This window comes from Hydra vulgaris, chromosome 03 (assembly GCF_038396675.1).
Source record: "Hydra vulgaris chromosome 03, alternate assembly HydraT2T_AEP".
Lineage (NCBI taxonomy): Eukaryota > Metazoa > Cnidaria > Hydrozoa > Anthoathecata > Hydridae > Hydra > Hydra vulgaris.
In genome coordinates this window covers 45278059-45305000 of record NC_088922.1, presented here as the reverse complement: position 1 = coordinate 45305000, position 26942 = coordinate 45278059, and the positions used below count along the sequence as shown (strand labels likewise).

Genomic DNA, 26942 nt, shown 5'->3' with positions numbered 1-26942 from the left:
TCTAAATTTTTAAATTTTCTTCTATAAATTATAAATATCATAATAAATAATATTTCACTATTAATGTTTCCTGGCATACATTTGTTTTTGCTCTGTTAAAGCTCGAGAGGCATGGAAAAATGAACTAAATTTAACGCCTTGATTTGCTGCTGCCCTCACAAAAGCTGTATTGGCAGTTGTTGTTATTGCTTGTAAGGTTTCACCAGTTCCAAAAATAACCTTTGAGCGATTTTTCACACTCGCACTTTCTTCTAAAGACATAGCATAAAAGGCTGGATTATCTTCAACAACAGTTACTTTTTTAAATAAAATTTCAGAGCGTTTTTTCTCTTCTGGTCCTCCAACTGTATTAAGTATTTGTTGAAAATTATCAAAAGCAGTTCGACAACAGTAAAGTTCTTTGTCATTAATAAACTCAAGTAATAATGGTAGTGCAGGTTCACTTCTCTCCTCTGCTGCTTGTTTAGAAAGAACTTCTTCCCGGAAAGTATAATTACACTCTCCATTTGTGATGTTTGAAGTCAATACAATTAGGCTTGTAATATCAAGATTCACTTTCATACATCGTGCAGTGAAATCTGAAAGCAAATTTGTGATGTGTTCTAAATTAGATTCTGCTTCTAATTTCATCCACTCATTTATATTGTCAAAATCTGGGTCAGGCAAAATTTTTCCAATGGGAGTAACACCTGTCCCAAGTAGGCTTTCATGTACAGATTTAGTTATACCTCGAGGAAACACAAAGCAAATACTTGGAGATTCATAATGAATAGGATTTTGTTCAGCTGCTAAAATAAATTCTTTTGATAGTGCAATAGGATCCTTGTCTCCAAAATTACCTTCTCCTTTCCATATCCTATGAACTGCAAGTGGTTTACGAGCAATAATTTTTATCCATTTATAACCACCAGTAACAACTGCATCTACAACAACATCACTTATGATCTCAGTATCATTTTCATATGAAAACGACTGCAAGATGGATACAACATCGGGGGAGTTTTCAATTGCTTTTACAACTGCTCTAAGATTTGTTATGTTGGTACTGATTAAATGGTGCTCTAAAGTTACTTTATCTTTAACATTTTTCAAACTAAGTAAGCCTTTTAGTTCAGCACTAATTTTTCTTTCAAGCTTAGAGGCCCCAACAATATGACTCATTAATTTGCATCGATTCAATAAATCCTCAGCTTCGCTAATCAACGACATCAATTTTTGTTCCATACCTCTCTAATGAAACACTTATGTTTGCCCTTAAATATAATTGACTTGACACGAATTATAAGATAACTAAACCCAAAAAAAGTATATTACTACGTTTTTGAATATATAACGCTCGTATAATTTATGAACAATATAATAACAACAATATAATAACAACAGATACAATTACAATAACAGTTGGTTACTGCGATCAGCAAAGTTTCCCGACCGTCATTTGGTAATTCGCTAAAGTGACATTTCCTTACCTAGCTACCCCCTCCCCCTCTTTTTTTTTTTTTTTTTTTTCTGCCCCTCCTTCCATAAAAAGTAAATAGGTAGAATATTTTCAACCCATGCCCGTACCCCCTTTTTTAATAAATTCTTTTTGTTTCACGCAAGTTTTATAATAAAAATTGAGCAAAAATTTTGTTGGCTATTCTAAACTGTTTTTTTTTCAAAAACGACCCCCATAAATATTTTCATGGTACCGGCCTGAAACTGCATTTGTTTTAAAAATGTTTGCTTATAATTAGAGTTTTATTTAATTTATTTTCATTTTTTAATTCAACTTTATATATTTTTTTAACTTTTTCTAAATTTAAGTGGCTGGATTTCACGAGCCAACTCCTACCCCGTTTCCCTCTATCCTCCATGCTATGCCCTCTATGTTAAGCCATTATTTTCAGATATAAGAGCATTGCACAGCATAATATAGCTTGAAATTTAAATAAATAATTAAAAATAATAATAATAATAAAAATAATAATAATAGTAATAACCACAAAGTTAATGTCACTTATAATGGTAGAAGTTACCTGCCTTTTACTATTGTAAATAAATAATTAAAAATGATAATAATAATAATAATAATAATAATAATAATAATAATAATAATAATAATAATAATAATAATAAGGAAACCACAAAGTTAATGCCTATAATATAGAGGTAGAAGTTACCGCCTTTTACTATTGTGTTGCCATTTTACTGTTGTGTTGCGACACTGTTCTATATAGGGTTAAATAAAGTATCTTTTAAGAAATTATTGTCTGAAACATTTTTAGTACTCACATTTTAATAAATCACAAAGATTTTTTAATGGTACTTCTGCAGACTAGTTACTGACCTCAATGTCTCTAAAATAGCATAATAGAGAAATGTTAAATTAAAGTGGGCTTTTTTCTAAATGCTGATAAGTTGCTTTAATTAAACTGCTGTCTAATATTAGTGTTAATGACTGTTCTGACAAATTTTGATACTGTTGACAATTTTCTGGACAAATTTTGCTTTCTTAAACCTTTTATAACTTTTAAAAACTATGCCATCGTTGCTTGAACAGATGCATCGAAAAATAAAACTGAGAGACTTTGTTTTTGGGCTTTTTAAATGGATTTTAAAACAATTGACAAATTGCTAATGGGTTCTTTAAAGTTTCTCTGGAAAAGAAACTTTATATATCCACATATAAATCACTATTTTTTCGTAAATTGTTTTTCACTATATATTTCATAAATCTTTGTATCCACAGCTACTTCCATTAACGCTGTTCAGTAAACAATATTAATGAAATATTCAAAAACTAATCACTACTATTCGCTTTAACAATCTTTAATTTTTCTACTAATAATAAAGAAAACTACCTCGTCCAAATCTTTCTAATCCCCCCCCCCCTCTTCATCCACCCTATCTCCACCTGTAAGCACCTGTGTGTTTTTCATGACCCCCCACTTTCTGAGTACGTACGCATTATTTATATAAAATCACCCCTCCACTTTCTCAACTCATAAATTTTTCAAAACATTAAAAATAAAAAACTTTTAGTAAATTCGATATATCTCTGTACATAACATAATATTGAATTTTTAAATTAGTGAAATTTAATGTTTCTTTAAAATACAATAAAAAAAAAAAAAAATTTATCAGAATTTGCAAACTACTTTGAAAAATTATTGAAAATCCCAAAAAAACTCATCAAAAAAATAATTCAAGAATTCCACCCTGTAAAAACTATTATGATGCAATAATAGCTGAATTCATATAAGAAGAGCTAAATTTAATCTAAAATCAAAAAAATCTTAGAGCTATTTTGGTATCTCAGCAGAACCTTTGATTTATGCGAGATGTGATGCTTTAAAAAATGACTTATTAAATTCTTCAGCAACACTAATTATGGATGGACAACTGAATAATTGTCGATATCGATCGTTATTCCACAAGTAAAATTGAAAAACAAATCTTTAGTTAGTCCAAACAACTATTGTTGTAGTAGCATCATACCCACTTTTAAAAATTTTTTGAATATCATTCTAATATATTCAAGAATTTTTACAATTCGGATTTATTACTAACTGTTTAACTATCTCTTGAAATATACAACAATAATAGTGCAACAATCTCACACCAAGCAAATTGTAAATTAAGTTCCTTTTAAATCAAGGAATAAGACAAGGTTCAATTCTTTCGCCTCACTTCTATAACATTTATACTCAAAACCTTCTTGAAGCAAAAATAATTGTTTAGCTAGCATATTTATATATGCTATATTACTGGCATGGTAGCATTTGCTAATGATATTCTACTTTTGAGCTCTACACTCTCTGGTCTAGAAAAGTTTATAAAAACATGCAATATTTACAGTAATTTTAAATTAATTGTTGATAAAACCTAGTTTTTTTATATAGATAAAAAAAAAATAAGCAAAACTATATGATAATGTTTTCTGGTAATAAAAAGAAATTTCAGAATATACTTAAATACGTATAGTTTACATGAGATACTGAATTTTCCATCTTTGCGTCACTGAGTCATTAAAATTTTAAGAAATGAATTTCAAACTTTAGAGCTTTTGCGCAAACTCTAATCAGTCTGGAATCCAGTTTGCTCACCCAAGTTCTATTACTTATATATATCATATATATTTATATAATATATAAATATATAATATATATATATAAGTAATGGAACTATTAAATTACCTATTAGCAGTGTCTAAGTTAACTAACGGTGTGGAGTTATGTGAAAACAATGACCCAATATGAAAAAACCAGATATAAAAGAAGCGGTAAAATCATTTCTATTTTGAAGTACAGTAAACATATTTAAATCACCTGTTTAAAATCCAAGAAATATCAAAATGTATTCAACAAAATAAAAACTTGTTTCTTCGTCGATTGGATAATAAACTAACGTCAGATTTTATTCTCCAAAAACTTAAACACCCTCTAATTTAACACTCTATTGTTGGTTACAGGCAGAAACTTGTCGTTGTCAGACGTTACATTTAAGAAGTTTAAAACAACTTAAAGAGAAGGCAAAAATCAAACTTTTGGATAGTGAAATACTCAAAGAAATTAAACAAACTTTGAAGTTTGCTGGAATTTCTGAGAACAAAGAGACATCTTTAAGTAAATTCTTAAGAATTTTTGATAATTGAGTTCTGTAGCCTTACAAAGGAAATGAAAGGTTAAACGCAATATTAATAAAGAGTTTTGAAGCATTAGAAATTTTCTAGTAGTTCCAGTAAAAATTTAAACAACTTCAATTACTTCTTCTTAAAAACCTGCACTACTCAAAATGGTTGAAGTGATTACTGTATTTATAAAACTATTATTACTTTTATTTTATACTGTCTTTTTTAGCTTTTCTAATATTACTATTATCATTAATTTACCTTTATTTCTATAAATCTTATTAATATTATTTATAATGATAGTGATTCAATTGTAGTAATACTTTTATGGCTATTGTCCTAATTTTTGCAATTGTTATGTTATTTTAATAATTTCTGTCATAGTTATAAACTTTGCTATAATTATTTTTACCATAGTTTTTATCATTAGTTATAATTTTTAGTAAAGTTATTATGATGTAGTTACTATTTGTAATGTTTTTTTATTCATATTATTATTATTTTTATTATACTATTATTGCAGTTATTAATATTATCTCTATTTATTAGTGCTTTATTTTCCTTTCTTTCTTTTTTTTTTTTTTTCCTTTTTATTTTATTTTAAATTCTTTCTATGTTTTATATATAGTTATTATTATTATTTATATTTTTTGCTTTATTTTTTTAGGTGTCCATTTGACTAGTTTTTTACTATATGAGTGACACCTAACCTTATTTATGCGAGTTTATAAAATATTATTGTAAACTTTCATATTTTATGGTTAAATAAATTAATTAAATAAAGTTATGCCTCTACGTCTATCAGCTATCAGCTGCACTTGATTGAACTAATTTAAGTAACTAACAGGTTGCATTTGTTATTGCTAGTGCTACAAAGATTCACATAACTTGACCAACATACCATAGTTAGTTAATAGCATATGATGAGTTTGAAAAAGTATCAATCACATTGAGTGGTCCATCTGGTATTGCATTAGTCCTTTAGGAATTCTCTTTAATGGGAAACTTTTCGCGATATTTTTAAGAAACCCAGAAAGTAAAAATGTTGCTGAAGCAACTATAAGATATGAATACTGCTACAAACACTGTCCATAAAAATGGGGCATGTCCTAACCAAAAAGTTGTATCGGACCAATAGAATTTCCTAACAAAAAAAAGGCAAAACTTTAATAACTGTAAACACTATTTAACTTATGTGTTTTAATTTAATTGGGTTTAAATCTGAAATTTTTTTTGTTCCAAATTCTTAAAGGATCCTATGGGACTTTTTGACTAGGGTGTGTTCACCTGGAAAAAATTCTTGGCAAAAAAATTACTATGACTAGCTTGTCGTCATCATATTCACAAAGTTATTTGTAACAATGTTATATATAACAATATTTTTTGACGTTGCTTTAAAGGGACTATTTAAAGCAACGTCAGGCCTTATTGTGTTGTTGCTGCATCGTTTTAAAGGAGCTTGGACTAAGCTTGATGTTTCAGTTTTATGAACCTTGCAATGATAAACGTTTTAATAGCGAACTAGCTGCGATGAAAGTTGATGCAGTTGAGTTTATAATTTGTCATTTAGAAGTAAACCATTGCAAGGTTCATAAGCTGAAACATCACGTTTGGACAAAGCTCCTTTAAAACGAACGAACGGAAATGAACCCATTGATGGTATAAGAACTTGTTCCAAAAAATTGGAGAGACTTACGTTCTCTGAAGAACTGTTGGAAGCTACTCTAATTGCTTTAGGACAAATTCTTCTCGAGGAGTTGATTTTCGAGTGCCAGTAGCAGATAATCACGCAAGATGGATGTTTAAAGTCATCTATGTGTTGAAAATATACTTAGTTAGTTAGTTAAACGGGCGTCTTCCGTAAACAGAAAATGATGCGCTCTAGTAATTATGATAGCTGATCGAGTTTTGCTTTGAAGCGGTTGACTCTGATAGCACTAACAACTTCATTAGGCAGAGCGTTCCATTGGAGATCGACGCGGTTATTGAAGAAATTAAAGCGAACGAGGCAGTTGTTGTCCATTTCACGATGAAAGCGCTTGCGATGACCGAAGCTTGGTGGGATGTTTGGTGGATCAATATGCCAGCTTTTATGTTTAAGTATGATTTTATGTTTATGTATGAGGTTGTCGCGTAAACGTTTATTTAGTAGAGAGCTGAGGCCAAGTTTGAATCATCTTGTCATGTAATTGAAACGCTTTATTTTGTGCGGTACTTTGGTAGCCCGATGCTGGATGCGTTTTTATGACATTTATATATTTTTCAAAATGCCGGCACGAGGCAGCGACTGCAAACTCTAGTGTGGGCGTATATAACTGGTGTAAAGTTTTTTCCATATTTTGGTGTCTCTGCTGATAAATGTGTTTTTCAAGGTTCGTAGGACTTTGTTGGTCTTAGCGTCGTGGTCGTTTTCCAAGTAAACGTGTGGGGAAGTGTTTTATTTGGTGAAATGCATAACCTTACACTTCTTAATGTTGAGGTCCATTATCCAGGTTTGAGTCCAGGTGATAATGCTATCTATATCAGATTGCAGACGAGCTTGTCTTCAGCGGTTTTGACGACACTCGGGATTTTAGTATCATCTGCATACATTTTACATAAGTTTTCGCTACTGATGTGTTCCGGTAAGTCGTTAGTAGACATTATGAACAGCGTAGGATCTAGCTCTGAACCTTGCGGAACACCACTGGTAACATTTACTCAAATGGATAACGTATTACCTAGAAGAACGCGTTGAGATCAATTTGAAAGGAAAGCATTCATCCAGTTCAGAATGTTTCCTTCAATTCCGTAGGATTCAATTTTTTGCAGTAACCTTATGTGGGAGACTTTATCGAAGGCTTCGGCGAAATCAAGAAAAAGCAAGTCTACTATAAGCTTCCGAGAAACGCTGTAGGTCAGAAAGTTTAAGCTGTGGGGCAGTGGTAGCGCACTTGCCTCAGAAACAAAAGGCCGAGTGAATAAAATAAGCAATTGCTTTTACTTAGTAATTGGTCAGCTTTACGTAAATAAAAACTTTACCTATATTGCTTCAGTTTATGTTTACGTAAAGCTGAACAATTACTGAGTAAATTGCTTAACTTTATATGAATAAAAATTTAAACATAACTTATAACATTTTTATTCATGTAAAGCTGACCAACTACTGAGTAAAAGCAATTGCTTACTTTTATTCACCCAGCCTGAAGGATCCATGGTTCAAACTTCACCTCTGGGCAAGTTTTGCAACATCGGTTTGGAAGGAGGCGTGAACTTCCGATTAAATGCTCATCCGCGGTTTTCTGTGATAAGATCGTAAGGATAATTGGCAATATGTTTATGGGCTACAAGGTGCAGCATAATATTTTCTTTAACCATTTTCTCCATTATTTTACATGGTACAGAGGTGATGGAGATAGGCCTGTAGTTTTCTGGGTAGAGTCTGGAGCGTTTTTTAAACAGTGACGTCACATTTGCCGAATGCCACGCTTTTGGGATTACACCTTGATCCATAGATTTTTGAAAAATGATAGCGAGTAGGGTAGCCGCTGTATCAGCACATGCTTTAAGCACAAATGGGCTGATACGGTAACCTTACTGACTGGAACCGGCTGTTAAGTATATTGCCTATGGATGCCCGGTCACTACTTATTTCCCCAAAGGTGAGCACATAGAGGTTGTTTAGTTACTGACGGCGCGTTTATTGTTTGCATAGGCATATAGACGCTTAGGGTTCCGTTTGTCTTTTGCTAAGCTGTGTTCAAAAGCTTTAATTGCGATGCAGGAAGCTTTTTCGACGAGGTTTTGAGTTAAGTTATACTCTTTGACAAGAGGGACGATTCGCCATTTGCTGTTGAGGTACAAAAAATTTTTCTTACGTTTAATTAGTAAGAGAACTTACTAATTTAATCTGAAGTCAGTTCAAACTCACAAAGCGAGAAACTATTTCTTGTCTGGTATAATCACTATTTGTTGCATTTATTTATATGGAGACACGGATAAATTGTTCAAATTTGAGTGATTCCTCAATCAATTACCTCAATCTTATTCATTTGATAATGAAATAGAGATTAAAATTGGAATCCATATTCAAATCAGCTATTTCTGCAACTGGTCGTTATCAATAAGTTGTGGTATTCAAGTAAGAAACTATCACTGTTTAGCGTGTTCTCTGAACATGTTTCAGATGGCACCAAGGATATTAGGGTTCAACAGCTTCACTCAATCCAGGACAAAAATAATCACAAAAGTTCCATTAAAGCTTCTCTTCCATCGGAAGCTCTAATTATCAGTGGTACATTAGGTGTACCACCGTTTATAGACTTAGCATCGTGTTTTGTGTATACAACTCTAAGAATTGACACGTTGTTTATGTTAAATCCTATTAGTCAATGGGCGGAACTTCAATATTATCAATTTGCAAAATTCATCATTATTACCATCAAAGTAGTTACGATTCTTGAGAAAGAGCAATTGCATTGGCAAAAATCTTTAATTCTACCATTACCAAAAATATAGTACAGAAGTAACTTTTGTTCCAAATGGTCGAAACGCATCGAAAGAAGTTTCCGGATTTATCTCGAAAGACTCTATTAGCGTAGTTTTATACTACTAGTGCTGTTTAGATTATTAAACAAATGAAGTTAAATCTCAGAATAGTTGCATTTTTGTTTGCAACATTTTATATGGATGGAGTATATACACAAATAAAATAACACAAAACTGCAATATTTTTAATGATGCTGATGAAGTGGCAAACGTTGATGATTCTTAATAAAAATTTCACGGTGGAAGCTTTTTAGTCAAAATGAATGAAAAAAATTAATGTGAAAAGTTGAAGCTTTTAAGCTTCAACTTTTCGCATTAATTTTTTGAACCACCCTAATGCTTATAGACCAAGATAATTTTAATTGTTTACTAGGCTTCACAGAGGCCATGAAACCTAAGTTTAATAAATTTTTTATTTAAAAATAGTTCCATAATTAAAATGGCACTAAAAATTACATTTGTAGATTGTATTTTTATTTGTATTATCATTTTTTTAAACATGTCAAATAAGATACCAAAACCAAAAAAACCAAAAAGACATCAAATACTATTTAAAAAAATAAAACTAATTATAAGCATCCTTGAAATAGATGTTTCAACAAAAAAATTTTTTACCTCTTATTACCCATTTTGTATTTAGAGGCAATTTTTTAAACCCTATTTGTTTCAGGGTTTCTTCTTAATTACAGCAAAAATCGATAAAATATTTATTCTGGTCTTTATTTGACCTCATGGCTATGCATGTCTATTTAATTGAGAAAATTGGAAGGAATGCTGTGAGTTGCTGTTTCAGTATTCGGGGCTAAAATTTTGCTTTATAACATTATACATTCTATGAAAACATATACTTCGAATACCTAAGTTAAGCATCTAACCAGTTGAATTTACAAATTTATATGCAAGGTAGTTTATTTTTAATTTAATAAACTTCTATAGTTTATTACTTTGAACTGTCAGTATATTCACATAAAAAAGATAACAAAACGGTTATATATTTTTTATCGGTTTCTTTGGTTTTCATTCATGATGTATTTAGATGCGGGTATTAATCCGTATCTATATCAGATGCATACTTACAATATTATGGTTTCTTTTCCATTTTTCTCTCTCTCTCTCCCTCCTCTCTTAATTCTTTCCGCTAAGGGTGTTATTTTTTTTAGATGTTATGAAATCATCACAGATTTGACAAAAAAAAAAAATCAAAGCAAAAGAACCATTAATAATTAGTAAAGTTCTTTCTAAAAAACCATAATCATTTGTCTGCATATGTATTTAAAAAACACAGTTTAGTTTGTCCTTTCACTAACGAAATCTCGACTTCTTGTAAAAGTGTTACAGTTCAAAAATTAGACATAAAATGGATGTTAAAAACCATAAAACAACTTTTATTAAAAACTAGATATTCTAGTAAGAGGATGTTTCTTTTGTATCGATCTTGTCAATCGTATCAATTGTGTGCACATTTTTTCTAAAAAGGTAACGAACTTGTTGTTTCTCTTGCAATAGTAAAAAACACTTAAGACGGTGGGCATAAAGTACTCTCTAGCTCTCCGCTGTCGCGTAATCCCTAAAAGTTAAAACATAAAATTACCCCTGAATGTTTATGTGAAGAATATCATTTATACTAAATCACTCATTCAAAAAAGCTAATACCTTGATTATATCAAGACCTCCAATAAATTCACCGCCCACATATATTTGCGGAAAAGTCGGCCAATCTGAAAATGTCTTTAAACCCTGTCGAACCTAAAATAGGAATAAAATATTAAATAATAGGAACTCTTTTGATTTCTGAATATAAGTCTATAATTGAGACGGTTTTGCAACAATTTAAAATATTACTATAGCAACAACAAAGAAATAACATAAAAATAATCATTACCATAAAATCTTTTACAAATATTCGTGGTCTTCAAATCTGTTAAACCTCTCGCCAAACTTACTAGAACTTTTTAGACTAATTTGAATTTAGTTGTCTCAACTTCAAACTCAGTTTGAAGTTAAAAAGCAAGCACTACTTACTACTACCTTAAAGAACTGATATCTTTCATCTCTCCGCACCTTTTTGTGCACCTACAATCTTTTACTTTATTCACAAGAACAACTCTTGAGAATTGAATAGTAAGGTGTTGTCTGATGATAAGATCCATTATTTTCAGGTTACTAAACATTTTAGTAACCTGAAAATAATGGACCTTATTTTTTTAATCTAATTTCTGAGATAAAATGTGAGAGGTTACTCACATTTCATCTCAGAAATTAGATTAAAAAACTTTTAGAAAACCTTTAAGAATGTCATTAACAAAGGCGACTTTAACATTACATAACTCATACGTGGGACTGATTATATAATTAATTTGATTAATTTATCTGAATAGCTCTCCCAAGGATAAGACAGAATTATTTGCAAATACATTTTCTTTAAATTCATTTCTTTAATATAATAATTGCACTCTTACTAGCACCCCAGAGAAACAGGTTAATCCATTGTGAGACATTTTAATCACAAGTCATTTCTCACTTAATCACCTGTATTTCTTGTGATGCCAACAGCCGTCCTGTCACAGTATTACTAAAGTGTTTTTCAAATCTTTAACATTCTCTAAACTATTAACTTAATCTTGTTTTTTGTCTGTTTAAATAAAAGAATTTGCAGTTCCAATTTTAAAAAACTCTGGGGAGCACTCTAACAGATCTAACTATCGCCCAGTCTTCATACTATTATTAACAAAGTCTTAGAGTATTTAATTATCAAATTTAATCTTCAGCTTTCTCTCCGTCACTTAACTTTTTCTCTGACAATCAGTACAGCTTTTCTTTTTTTGCCTTGCCCTTTCAATAGCTTTCTGATAGCCAATATGTTAGCCTACCTGTTATAGTAGAAAGAATTTATTGTACATTAGATAAAAGCAATGAGGCAAAGGTTATTGCTTTTGATATAATAAAGGTATTCAATAAAGTCTAGTAGCTGGTCTTCTCCATAAACTCTTTTCTTACAGTGTATCTGGAAAATTTTTTAAAATTATTTTCCACTACAGTATTAAAGTCACCTTCAATGAACAACACTCTCCCCCTCATTTCCATTAACTTTTAATGAAGGATCAACATTGTGCCACAATGTTGATCCTTCTTCAATGTTGATCCAATGTTGGTCTTTTTCATCTACATTAATAATAATCTATTTTCATCTTGATAAACTTAATTTTAAAGTGACGCTACTTGCTGATGACACAAATAAATAAGTTTAAATCGTCTTGACAAAGGTTTTTTTCAAGAGTAGTTGGTAGTAATTACTAGTAGAATATTAGACTCTCCAGCCTTGACAAAAAACTTACCAGCATCCGCTGGTAAATTTCAATTCATACAATCTGATTCATACAATGCAGTTTTCTGTAATTTTTCCGTCAACTTTTTTTATTTTATTTTTATTTTAACCCTATTCTTTCTATTAACACTGACTAAATTGCGGTTGTTTGCTTATTCTCAGGCTTGTTGGGGGTGAATTCGTTTATAAAAATCACAAAAATAAAAATCACACAAATAAAAAAAAAAATACCTCCTCATTTTCCAAAATATCAAATGATTCAAACCTAAAAAAGAATTCACAAAATTGATTAGTGAGTAGCTAAATTTATTTCAACTTCAAAATTATTTTTTTAATATCAGTTAAAAATTTTTGCCAAACAAATGTTTTTACTTTTTATTCGGTATGTCACTTTTGCCAAACAAATGTTTTACTTTTTATTCAGTCACTTTTCCTATGTATTTATAAAGACTAAGTGTAATGGATATTTTTGGCTGGTGAAAAAACTCTTGCTGCAGGATTTTTCTTTCTATTAATATTGTGTGTTTATTTTAATTGTTCACTATTTACGTTAAAAATGTACAATATAATATTTAATTACAATATAATATTTTAAATATTGCTTTACTTTATGCTTCAGTAAGATAACAGGTTTTTAGTTTTTCATATTATTTTTAAGTTTAAAAATTAATACTTATTTATGTTTCAAGTTAATACTCAAATACACCAGGTATTATTACAATCATAAATTTCATATTAATTGTTATTATTCCAATATGCATTCCAATTATTTACTTTTATCTTTTATATGCATAAAATATTTAAAAAGAAAAATGAAATAACTAGTTGTTAAAAAACCCAGAAAAGCAATTAACACTAAGAAGAAAAGGATGTCCTAAAAAATTCCACTAAACCAATTTCCATTGTTACATTATTGTTTGGAGTGATGGATTGATCTGCAGCTCTGATTTTGTCAAGATCTTGACAAAACATTAGTTCATGAAAAAAATTGTAATTTATCAATGGAATATTTTCTAAGATTGCTGATGTAATTGCAGGTTTTAAACATTTTTAACACAAAGTTTAAAGAGTCCAAAAACATTTTATTTTTTCACTGTTTTTGATTTGATGCAAAATATATAGGCTGGAAATGGAAATTAACAATATCGTCATTGATTGCGTATCGTCAGTGATTGCGTAAGTGATAGTGAACTCAATATTAAGAAAACAAAAGAAATATAAAACATTTTATTCTAAAATCTAATCATTGTTAGATTTGGTCCAACAAAAATTAATTTTAAGAATAACTTTAATGATATTAGTAATGCTATTGCTTCTGTCTCATTTGATGTTTCATCAACCACTACTGCTGGTATCATTAATGGTGTGCTAAAAGATAATTAAAGCAGGAAACCATGTTGAAGACAAAAATTTGTTGAAAACAACTTAATGTGACAGCATAAATAACTTTTATGTCAAAGAGAATGCTATGAAATATTCTAGAGTAGAAAATTTAGACTATGCAAAAAGTACAATCACTAGAATTTTTTTTTCTCAATACAGAAAAGATAAAACTAATAAACTTTTTAATAAAAACGTAACTTTAAATGTACTTTGATGAAAATAAAAATGAACATAGTTAATTTGATGACAAAGAACTACTTAAAAAACATAGAATCATAGTTTGCAATGAATTTAAATAGTTATATTTTAGTGGCTATTTTAGTCATGGTATTTGATATTTAAGCCATTTCATAATTTATCTTTAAAACTAAAAATAAATCTACGCATTCTGAACTCTAAGTTTAATTAACAACATGCATTTAAGTACTCAATGATGTCATCAATGATCGGTTGTTTAAATTTAATGAGCCTGTGTTCAAGGAGTTTCAAAACAACTGATAGAAAACATTTAAAAGAATTAGTGTTTAGTTGTAGAAGCAGCAAGTACACATCAGAGAGTTAATGTCCAGAGACAAAAGTTTTCATAATTTTAACTACCTGAAAAATATGTACCAGGACAAATCCCCCCTCCCCAAAAGAAAAGTCTAGAGTAAAAACTCCAGGAAGATTTTACAAACTTTTTATTGAAAAAACTTAATTTTATCAATAAAAAGTTTGTAGCCATTGCTACACTGCTTTAATTATTTTATAATTTAATGTTAATACATAAAGGTTACGTAGAATACACAAAGGTGTTGCTTATTACATTGGTGACAGTGTTATAATAAAACTTTAATGATGATTACAGTTTATTTAGATAGTTGTATTTACAATAAAGGTTAAATCTTGCATGAAGTTAATTTATTTATACAGATTTAGTATTTAGATAATTTTCTGTATAAATATACAACCAGTATAAATACTAATACAAAAGAAAGTTTTAACCACATTAAAAGCTAAGAATTTTTATTTAAAATTATGTATATATGCATATCAGAAATGTTTTTGTGTAAAACTGTCACAAGAGAAATTTATCTTGCAGAAGGAAGACAAATTTGTGTTCACATGTTCAAGCTCAATAATATTTGTAATTTATCAACTTAAAAGCTTGATTTAAAACACTCAAAACATAGAAAAAGCAATTTAAAAAAACTTGATTTAAATAAGACATTAGTATAATAGTAATGAAAACTATGATCACTATGATCTCAATAGATGTCATATTTATTAATTAAAATATCATATTTATTAACAGGAAAGTAAAAATTTTACGATTTTACAGAGGCAAAATATATTTGTAATCTAAAAACTTACATCGGATAAAAATAAATAAATATATATATATATACACTCACACACATAGGGGTGACTAAAACTGGATATCTAGTCAGGTTTGTTAAAATCTTATTCTGATTCCAGATTTAAACGGATATTTGATTTTTGGGTATCTGTTTAAATTGGATCAGAAACCGGATTTATCTGAACCCAAAACAAATTATACAACAAAAACATCTATATATCCAGCCACCTTGGCGTAAAAAATTTTTTTGTTTGTTTTGTTTTAGCATTTCAGAGAGTTCATGGTGCATTTTAGTTTTGTCTTACCAGAAAATGAACTAATTTTGCAAAAAATTTCATAAAAATATATAAAAACAGTTGTTAAAAGAATAAAAGTATATAACATAAAATATTCAAGAAATAAATAAAATATTCAAATAACATATAAACATAAAATAACATATAAACATAAAAAATCTGTGATGTAGTTGAAATAAAAGTAAAAAGTTTGTTTATCTTTTACAAAGATAAAATGATCACTTTGAACATGTTTTTAATGCATTCAATATTTTCAAAACTTTTATTTAGTACTTACATATTAACTAAATTAGTTAATTTAAAATTGAAATTATACATAAACAATATTCTAAGGTTGTAAAAAATATATTTTTACGAATATATCTTTAAAGAAGCCTATTTTCAACTTAACTTCATAAAATTATTTGGCGTCATTGTTTTAAAAATTTCCAAATTTTTTTTGCCATTTATTTCTTGTGTTTCACATCAATATCACAAAAAAAAAGGATCAAATATCTGGTCTGCTTTTTCCAGATCAGATATCCAAACTTCAGATTTTTTAAATCTGATATCGGATCAGATATTAGGATATCCAGTAATTTAGATATTTTTACTCACCCCTATATATATAAATTAGAAAAAAAACTTAAACTTCTAAATAAACATTTACACTTTACTTTTAAGTTAACATTTACACTTATTTTACTTAAAATCAACATGATTTGAGTTTAAATTCGATACCACAGGCCTTCCCAGGGGAGGCGTGCGGTCGGTCGCTTTGAGTGACCACGCATATATATATATTTTTTGAGAGTTTGGCCACGGTTTTTTAGCATATATTAATGACGCATTTTTAAAAAGGCGCTGAAAAAACCTAACTAAATTGTCGTATTATTTTATTATTTTTATTCATAATTTATTCTTATTATTAATATAAAAATATGAACATAAAAATGAAATATATATATATATATATATATATATTTATACTTATTTAAAAAAAAAAATTTTCTTATTACAATTTTTTTTTTAATGTCTAGTAAACATAAAAAAAAAATTTATATATTTATATTTATTTTTTATTTATTTATATTATAATTATAATTATTTATAATATATTTTTAGGTGTTGATTTTTTCAGCAACGATATTTGAGACAAGTCGAAAAAATAAACAGAAAATGTGACCGAAAACTTTTTTAATCTATTTTGAAAATAATGCTCTGCCGACGCGGGATGCGAACCCCGGTCTCCGCGGCGCTATGTAATGTCTTAACCGAATAAGCTAAACGTTCATATCCTTATCAAGAACCTTGTAGATAATAATTCTTCTAGAACTTAGAAGTTATTTTTTGTAGAAAGACATACTTATGCGAAAAAATTTAAAATTAGAAAAAATATGTAAAATTAAAAAAAAAAATTTTGTTATAAGAAAAAAAAATTCAAAAAAAATATATATATAATTTTTATGTTATTATTTCCTTATTAATGAAAAGAATAAATTAAAAAATTTATTAAAAAAATTACAAAATAATACAACGAATTTAATTTGATTTTTTCAGCGCCTTTTTAAAAATGCATTATTTTTAATATATGCTAAAAAAGCGTGGCCGAGTTATCCAAAAAAAATAAATATCCGTGTTCACTCAAGGCGTGCGACCGCACGCCTCTCCTGGGAAGGCCTGGTACCACAAATCTGCTCTAGATTAACTCAAACTTTGTATTTAGAAAAATGGAACTAGCTAGTTTGTATGTCATGTAATAACATGTATACCATTTTTGATAATTTATAATTGATCTTTCTGATTTTTAGAAAAAATATGCCAACAAAACTAATAAAGTAATTTCTTATACTTACTTAAAAGGTCGTAACACTTCCATAAGTTCTTTGCTAAACTTACAACGTGGATTCTAAAAAAAAAATCACCCCTAACCTATTGTGAACAAATTTAATAAAAATAGAAAAATTATACATTGAATTACTTATTTTTTGTTTTAAATCTACCTCAGGGCTTCCTTTCATAAATACCATAATAATAATAGAAAGATTATACATTGAATTATTTATTTTTTGTTTTAAATCTACCTCAGGACTTCCTTTCATAAATACCATAATAGGAGCTTTCTTTACCAGTTTCGAAAGTCTAAAAATAAAATTTCTCAAAGTTTTGTTATAATTTATTTTAAATTATACACATAAACAGTAAATATCCATTAATGTCAATATGGATGGAATAACAATATTATTAGTTTTTTATGTTTACATGTGAATGCTTTATGTTATTATTTTTTTAAATGTTAATTCACCTCTCCAAGGCCACTACTGTCGAGGAGACTACTTTAACTGTGGTTACAACCCTCTTCCAACTCCGAAACACGAACCTGATGATGAATAAGGCCGCTGCGCAGAGAAACAAGTTGAAATGGTCCATAAGTAACAGTTAAACTTGTAAAATTCCTACTAATAAAGCTGTAAATCTTTTTTATAACTTACCTAGTATTTAAATCTTCATTTTGAGATAACAAGGGAAGGAGTTCACCAGTTTCTGCAAGTTCCTATAATATATATAAATAAATAAAAAAAACACGGTATAAAACCTTTTGTCAACTCTTAACAATTTTAAAGTAAAGGAATAAACATTCCAGAAAATATAGTTACAAATAGCAATTGAGAAGTTTCTATTAAAACTATTATCTTAAACAATTGAAGCAAACAATTTAGATATTACTTGTAAAGAGAAATTTGAGGATCATTTAAAGACACCATAAAAGTTTGAAACAGGTAATATACACAAGATGAAACAGTGTCTCTTTAGGATAGATCAATTAACCAGTTATAAGATTCTATAGAAAATTTACTAAAGAAATGTGACAGACAAGATATTTGTTTAGATAACTATGAACAAGACTTGATTTCAGAATTAGTGAAGTTTTTAAAACCATTTGAATTGTTAACTCTTGTGGTTAGTGCTGGAAATTCTCTTTCGATTTTGCCATTAGTTAAACATAAAATACTACAGCTTGTGATCTTTGTGATTCAAATGAAATCAAAGTTTAAAGAAATGCTGCTAAAAAAAATTGTTATCTTAAGTTATCAACTTCTGCAAAAATATGTTGTATTTTAGATCCAGTCACAAAAATTTTATATACAAGAGATAAAATAAAAGAAAGTTTAATGGAGAATGCTTTAAACATAAAAAAGCACCAATGTGACACAGTTCAAAGTATTGCATGTCTATAAAATTAATAACATCAATATAAGAAGTTTTTACTTTAGCAACAATTATTGAAAAAGAAATAAATTTAATTTTTAAAAATATATTAAATCTAATTTTAAAAATTGTATTAAATTTAAAATTATTTCATTTTCGAACAAGAGACAGCTATTATTTTATAGACATGAAATACTTCAGAATTAAAACAGTTGTTTTCAACAACTAGATTAATTCTGAATTCAAATAGGAGCAATTTAAGTTCTTCCAATACGAAAAATATTAGCCTTATTTGATCTTTAATTTATCGAAATAAGAAACTTTTGTCTCAATTTAAAATTGAATTTGTTTTTTTTTAGTCGAAAACATGACCACCTTTCAAGCAAATTTTTGAAGCCATAAGTCAGCAACTTTGTTAGACGGTATCATCTAGTTGACCAAGTTGCTCAGTAAACTGGAGCGATTTTCATTGTAAAAAAACACAGTTGAAAATAAGCATTCCTGAGATGTGAGTGTTGTTCTATTAGTTATAACAAGAAAGTAAAAAAAATATTTTAGGATTTAGATGAATTTAGAAGTTCCTCTGGAATCCAAAAATTTTGTCCTAAATTTTAAATTCGGTTCTAAAATTTAGTAAACATTTTTTAGAAATATGTCAACCTGGGACTCAAAACATGCAGAACTATACACTAATTTCAAATTCAAATTCATTAAAATTTGTCAAAAATATTGGTTCCTAGAGAAACTCCAAGAACTTGTTAAAAAAAAAAACTAAAGTTATTTTTCTACTAAAAGACAACAATTGGCAACACAGGCTAACATAATTTCAAAAACTTTTCAAATCGTTTCACCCTATTGCTTATTTGCTATAGCTGTCATCCAGCAAGTGGCATGTTTTGAAGCATGGGTTTAAATTCTACTCATCACGCATAAAAATATCAAAACCAATCAATATTAATACCAATTAGTCACATTGTTCTTCAAAACTTCCAAATAATTTGCCAAATTGACAGTCTCACCTTGTTGCAAATAGTGTAAACTAGCTCAACCATTGGCAGTGATTGCAGCTCAAAACATAATTGCTGATCATTAATTAACAAAATTAACAGAAAGTGCAATGTGTTAGGGATTTTATTTATTGTGTTGCCAGCACTCATATTTTGCATGTATAAGTAATTATTAATAGCAATTATTAAAAGTGGGATCATTTTAGCTATAACTTCAATAAACACAATATTATCAAAACTTTACATTTTAACAATAAATGTAATAAATATGCAATGCCAACAACACTCTGTAACTTATATTCTAAAAAAAAAGACTTGGTAGTTTTTTGAACTTCTGTATGTATGTATACTTCTATATACAAGTAGAAAAGATGTGTCTATTTTACAAAATACTAACCCTAACTATATCCAAGCCTCCTACAAGTTCTCCATTGATGTAAAGCTGGGGATAAGTTGGCCAATTAGAAAACTTCTTCAAGCCTATTACAAAAAAATTTATGGTAACAAAAAATTTTAATTAAAAAAATTAATAAAAATTTCTTACTAATACAAATATTTTTAGCATGAAAACTTGCCTTCCCGGACAGTATCATCAGTAAGGATATCAAAGAATGCAAACTGAATGCCATTATTTCTGAGAATAGTCACAATTTCACGACTAAAGCCTAAGGTTAAAAAAATATTACCCTTTAACTCAATTATAGTGCTAATATTTTAACTTGATTGACAAATATAAATAGTGGTTTTATAAAAGGCATGTTATGGATATATATTTTCTATAAGTAGAAACAAAACTATATATATATATATATATATATATATATATATATATATATATATATATATATATATATATATATATATATATATATATATATATATATATATATATATATATATATATATATATATACACACACACACACACAGTATGGTGCAAAACTGAACCAGAGTTTTTAAAAAAGTACAAAACTATGGTTTATTTTGTTTTCGATATATTAGCGCTGTTGGGATTATTACAGTAGTAAAGTGCTAATTTTTACGACTTTTTACGCCTCCTCCTTTTACTCCAATGCACAAGTATTTTTATCTAGTGACAAACATCTTTTGACTCAGTTTTGCACCATACTTGATGAAGGCAATACCTTTATTATTTTTCTCAAATTAATTTAATAATTTATTTACATTTTCAAAAGATGATTTTACATTAAAAAACTCTGAAAGAAATATCAATAAATAGAAGTCTTTACAGAGAAATAATAAAGGACAAAAATTATACATATTAAACCAATATATTTATTACAAAATAACTTGGTAAATAACCAACTGTCAAAAAAATTTAACTGACAGTAAAATTAAATAGATAAGTTTATAGCATTATGTAAAGTTTGTTTATGTGAGGGACTTTCCCATTGAATATGAAGGGTTTCTTTTATCTTTAATTTGTTTTTTAGTTAGCCAGATTTTTGCAATAAATAGATAAATTTAAGTGTTTAAATATATGAGATTGTTTATTACTTTTAAGGTGCTCATTTATTCTAGTAGCCAAATGTCTGAAGGTTTCTCCAATATTACTGGCATTAAAGCCAGTGCAAGAAAATTTATAGACAATATGAGATTTAAGCAGTTTAGGAAGTGACTCTTTGAAGCAAAAACAATCTTGTATTTTATTAGTAGTGAAAATTAATTTTATTAGAACATCCTCGCAATACTTATTAACAATTTTTGAAACTTTCATTTTAGTATAAATAGAGTACATTCCAATGTATGGAAGCTTAAAGTATCTTACATTTAAGCTATTAACAATGTTAGAAACAGATGGGTTCATTTTCTTATCAATATAGGATTTAATTTCAGAGTCAATAATTTTGTGTGAAAATTTATTACTTTGTAAAACTAATGATAGATTCTTAATATCTATCATTAGTTTTACAAAGTAATAAATATATATGTATATATATATATATATATATATATATATATATATATATATATATATATATATATATATATATATATATATACACTGTAACCATTTTCTATAGGCATGTAGACTTACCTTTATTTTTATAGTGTATTTCAATAAATTATAAATAAAGTATCAAAAAATAATGAAAATTATCAAAAAATAATATCAAATTTGAAAAGAGGTTAATCATATATGAACTAAATTCAAAAGATAGCTGAATATTTTTTATAGACGCAGTTCACATTTTTCAACAAAACTATCCAAAAAAATGCTTTTATCACATTTTTAGTACTCGATTGGACCTCCTTTGCGCTCATTTACTTAAATTCGCTTTGGCATACTTCCCACCAAGTTTTCCAGCACTTTTGGCTCCATATCCTTCCAGCATTCTGATACCGCTACTTTTAGCTCTGCCACAGAGCTATATTGCTTCTGGTCAGCATAGATACATCTTACAATGATTTCCCCAGATGTTTTCAACAGGATTCAAATCTGGACTGCGAGCAGGCCACCACATTTGCTTGATTTTTTTAGCTTCAAACCAGGCTTTAGTCTCATTACTAGTGTTAATGCTGACATTGTCTTGTTGAAAAACAAACTTTTTGCATCGATATTTGTTTTTAAATGGAATCAAACATAATTTTAGCACATCAATGTATTCAGAACTTTTCATTTTGCAAGATGTAAATGCTAAATTTAACGTTCCTGTTGCACAAAACCCAAGCTAAACCATCAAATATCCACCACCGAAATTCCTTGTCGAAAAATATTTGGGTTCTCTCCTCAAATAACGCTAGTAGCCACTAAAACCATCAGGCCCATCAAGATTAAACTTTTTCTTTTCCGAAAAAATCACCTGGTATTGAAAACAAAAATATTTAGCTTTTTAGACATCTTACGTATTCATAAGAATTTAATCTAAAATTTCTTACTTGTTCGCAATCGCGTGCCATGTTTTCGCGGGCGAATTCCATTCATTTCTGTTTGTGAACGGGCTTCAAATTTGGTGCTTTATTCATTTTTGATCGTACAATGTGTGGGCTGTCTTTAAGAACTTTCCTAATTGTCTCCTTGCAAACATTTAAACCCAAATCTGACTTAATTGTTTTCAAACTTTTTGATGATTTTGATGTGAGTCGAACAACTCTGCGTTTTTCACGGCCTGAAACCTTAGATTTCTTTGGTTTCCTCTTGATTGTTGCATAATCTGTTGGACTTTTCAAGAAATTACGGATAATGTGATCTGATCTCTTCAATCTTCTAGCAATTTCTCGATTTGGAACTTTTTCTCAATGATAAGCCAATATTTGACCTTTTTCAATATCAGTAAGGACTTTTCCTTCCGGCATTTAGTTAAGTTCAACTTAATTTCGAATCACAAAATAAAAAATACTACAGAATATAAGAAATTTGCGACAAAACTCATAAAAACTTTATTGCATTTATAGCAAATTGCTTGTCAAAACTTTAGTGCGTCTATAGAAAATTGCTCGTCAAAACTCATAAAAACTTTAGTGCGTCTATAGAAAATTGCCACATGAATATTAAAAATTTAACTATTTTAATACAAACAAGACAAATAATAATCAGATGCATAATGGATCATTGTTTTCTTACATATACTTATTCAAAAATACCGTATATCATGTGTGTGTGTGTGTGTGTGTGTATGTGTATATATATATATATATATATATATATATATATATATATATATATATATATATATATATATATATATATATATATATATATATAAGCCTTGTTAAGAAGCATTACGCTATTTGCATTTTACGTACGAAATGGTAATTTTACCAATGTGTTGAACCATTAATGTTACACCAAAACTTTTGAAATAGTTTATGCAGAAAACTTTAAGTAGTAATTAAGTGTTGTAAAAAACATTTTCACTGCAATTGTTAATTTTTTTTTTTTTTTTATGATAAAAAAAACAGATAGCTAAATAAACTTTTTCCTAATTTTCATTTTGAAAAAATTTTTAATTTAAATTTACTTTATTATATTGAAAATAAACTTATTAAATAGTATTTCATATTTATTATTAAATATTATTATATAATAAATTTAAATTTAATTTATTAAATTTTTTTAAAAATTTTAAATACTCCATTTTAAAACTTTTTTTTACTGTTAAAATTTCTAAACTATGTTAAACAAAAAGATGATTAATTAGGTTATGAGTAGTAGGGGAAGATTTTGTTAAAGCCAAAATGTTAACTAAAATTGTTAAAACTTTATATTTTGACCATTAAGAAATTCACCTTAAAACATTTGTTCTAGTTGCTGTTTTGTTCATTTAAAAAAAAACAAAAAAACAACTAAATTGTGAGAAAGCAAACATAAGGCGATAATGTTGTGTTATGAATGTTTTAAGAAATAAGAAGGAAGTATAAGTTTTTTAAAATAAGAAAAAAAAAATTTTTTCCAATCAACATTTAAATTTGATTGATAATTTTTTTATAACAATATCGCTTAATTTAAAGATATTTAGACTTCAAATGATTTTTAACGTGGTTTCAAATTAAATTTAATCACACAATGTGGTACTTTAAAACACGCATATGAACATATTTAACTTTTAGCGATATAAATATGTATATCAAGTAAAGTTAAATTTTGCTCGTGTTATGCTTTTTAAAATATATATTTTTTCAATACTTTGCTGATCTTTTGTGATTGTGATCAGTATCATCAGGTATTATATACAAAATGGTTACAAACAAAAATATTATTAAAAAAAATCAAACTGTTAAAAACATAACATCAAAAAGCATGACAGGGGCTATTCTAGACCATTTTCGACAGCATCAACTGTATTTGGACGTCTCCGAAAATAAAATTTGAGGATTTTTTTTTTTAAACGATTTTTATGGCAAATATTGTTTGTTTTTTTTTTTGCGAAAAAAAGCTGATTTTCTGCTAAATTTCTCTGGGACAGAGGGGCACCGCCACCCAAATTTTTCTCCTAGAACAGGCCCTGCATAGATACATATAAATACAAAAATAAATTTTAATGTTACATCAGTTGAATTAAGTTCAAAATGTTTAGTTTTTTACTGCAACGTAAATGTAAATTACATTTTTCATCAAAGTGAAAAATAATTATTGCTAATAATTACAATATATAATAGATTCCAAAAATATAAAATTACAATGATATTAAATGTAAATAAAAAATTATAATAAAAAAAATGTTTACTTTTACAAAGAAAAACAAACAAACAAGGAAATCAAATCAAATACTACCAAATCTCAACATTTGAAAAAACCATTGACTTTTACAAAAGAAACAAACAAACAAAAAATGAATCACATAATACCAAATTTTAACCATTGAAATTGGAGAACTAATCATTTATAAAACTACTACGGATACTATTTGACTGTCCCAAACATTAACAAAACTACTATGGATACAGTGGCATAACTATAAATTTGGCCCCCCCCCCCCGCCAAAAAAGTGAAGGGGCCCTCCCACTTTAGATTTTTTCAAAGTCTATTTACAAATGAAATATCCAATATTTGATTTTTATATTGAGTTAATATAACGCGAATAACTCAGTGGGCACAGTACGTTTTTAAAACATTCTTTGGACATTTTTATTAGGTTTAAACCTTATAAAAACGTCTAAAAACGTCGTGCACACTGAGAAGTATATAAAAAACATTTATTTTATAAATTTGAGAAATGATCTAGAATCTTTTTTCAAAATAATTATAAAAAAGAACTAACATTGATTTTATGTTTAAGAGATGCATACTTAATAGCAAAAACTAACTTTACCTCACTTATTTCTATGGCAGAATTTTTATTTTCAAAATAGCTATATTATCTTAAGGCAGTATAATTTACATTCGTTAATAAGTGATACATAATGACGCAAATAAAAACAAATTTAAAGTTTGATATTTTGTCCCGTAATTTTAGAGCTTTAGTTTGCTCTACTCTTTTCGAATACTTTAAAGAAATTTCAGTTAAAGTTTTAAATATATCTAGAAAGCGTAACTTTATAGCTAATAAAAAGTTAATTCTTGAAGACCATTTTAATGGGTTTAATTTTTTTAATGTTACTCGGCTCTCCGCTAAAATTTGATAACAAATCCCATCTTTTAATACTGTTGCCAAAAAAGGAGTACATTTCTTGTATAATTATAAAAAAATTGTTTACTTCTCTACAACCAGAAATAGCGTCATTTATAACCAGGTTTAAATTGTGACTTGCACAATGAACATATTGTGCAGATGGTTGAATGTTATTTATTTTTCTCTGAACTCCGTTATAAATACCGCTCATCACATTAGCTCCGTCATATCCTTGACTACATCACTTTTTTAAATCTATTCCTTTATTTTTAAGCAATAATAACAATTAAATGGTCAAAACTACTGCCGAGTGATTCTTTATTTCATAAAAACCCAAAAATGTTTATTTAATTTCTATTTGACACGGTTGAGTGTCCTGTTTGCGAATTATGTGAGCGTATTGAAAAATTAAATTTTTTCTAGATACGACTTGAGTTGTGTCAACTATAATAGAAAAAAATGCAGATTCATTTTTTTCCAATAATAATTTTTTTTCTAAATTTTGGCTTAAACATCGAATCTCTTCATTTTGGATAGCTGGACTAAGATACTTTATAGTGCCTTTAAGCTTATTGAGTAAATTTTTCATTGTATCTTCGTACTTTGACAGCAAATAAACATAAGACAAAAAATTGCCATTGTAAATTTCATCTGCTAACACTTCACTATAACCTCTAAATGCGAGTAAGTTTTTTGTTAACATTAAAGTGATGTTAAATAACCTTTCTAATACCATCTTCCAAAATGAAGCTTTATGACGAATTAATGTCTCTGTATCCTCATTAAGTGTCCTGTTTTGTTTCCAATGATTGTATACTTGACATGCTTCAATATGTTTTAGGCTATTGGCATAACTTTTTATTTTTTTACTTAGCCCTTTCCAGTCTCAAACTCCCGAACGCCATTGGTTATTTATATCGTTTGAAAATAACCAACATGGTTCACAATATGCTGAGTCCAGAATTTTGGAATAACAGAGCCAAAATTGCTGTGTTCGACCAAATTTATAAGCACAATAATAATTTGTGGAAAAATATCTAACGTCTGTTCACAAAAAATCCGGAATGAAAAATTGTTATTAATTGAATACAAAATTAATCGATTTTTGACAAAAATTTTAACTAAAATGAGTGACTGGACATTGTTAACTATTTTATAACCGAAAGTGGTCCTAAATCAGCGGCTTTTCG

General features: G+C 28.1%; 2 protein-coding genes across 2 annotated transcripts in view; both read right to left on the bottom strand.

The window, feature by feature from the left end:
- The window catches only part of LOC100210275 (UPF0415 protein C7orf25 homolog), a 1435-nt gene extending 1 nt beyond the window's left edge, over positions 1 to 1434 (bottom strand). Inside the window, exon 1 of the mRNA XM_065793382.1 lies at positions 1 to 1434. This exon is cut by the window's left edge and continues 1 nt beyond it. Coding sequence (XP_065649454.1) covers positions 61 to 1224 — 1164 coding nt within the window. The 5' untranslated portion in view covers positions 1225 to 1434 and the 3' untranslated portion in view covers positions 1 to 60.
- An 8921-nt stretch (positions 1435 to 10355) lies between these two features.
- LOC100208747 (glutaredoxin-3) overlaps positions 10356 to 26942 on the bottom strand; it is a 47702-nt gene continuing 31115 nt past the window's right edge. Inside the window, exons 7-14 of the mRNA XM_065793381.1 lie at positions 20254 to 20343; positions 20076 to 20158; positions 17954 to 18015; positions 17546 to 17603; positions 17318 to 17370; positions 12696 to 12729; positions 10793 to 10885; positions 10356 to 10706 (exon numbers count right to left, since the gene is read on the bottom strand). Of these exons, the coding sequence (XP_065649453.1) occupies positions 10656 to 10706; positions 10793 to 10885; positions 12696 to 12729; positions 17318 to 17370; positions 17546 to 17603; positions 17954 to 18015; positions 20076 to 20158; positions 20254 to 20343 (524 nt within the window). The 3' untranslated portion in view covers positions 10356 to 10655. The remainder of the gene's footprint in view (positions 10707 to 10792; positions 10886 to 12695; positions 12730 to 17317; positions 17371 to 17545; positions 17604 to 17953; positions 18016 to 20075; positions 20159 to 20253; positions 20344 to 26942) is intronic.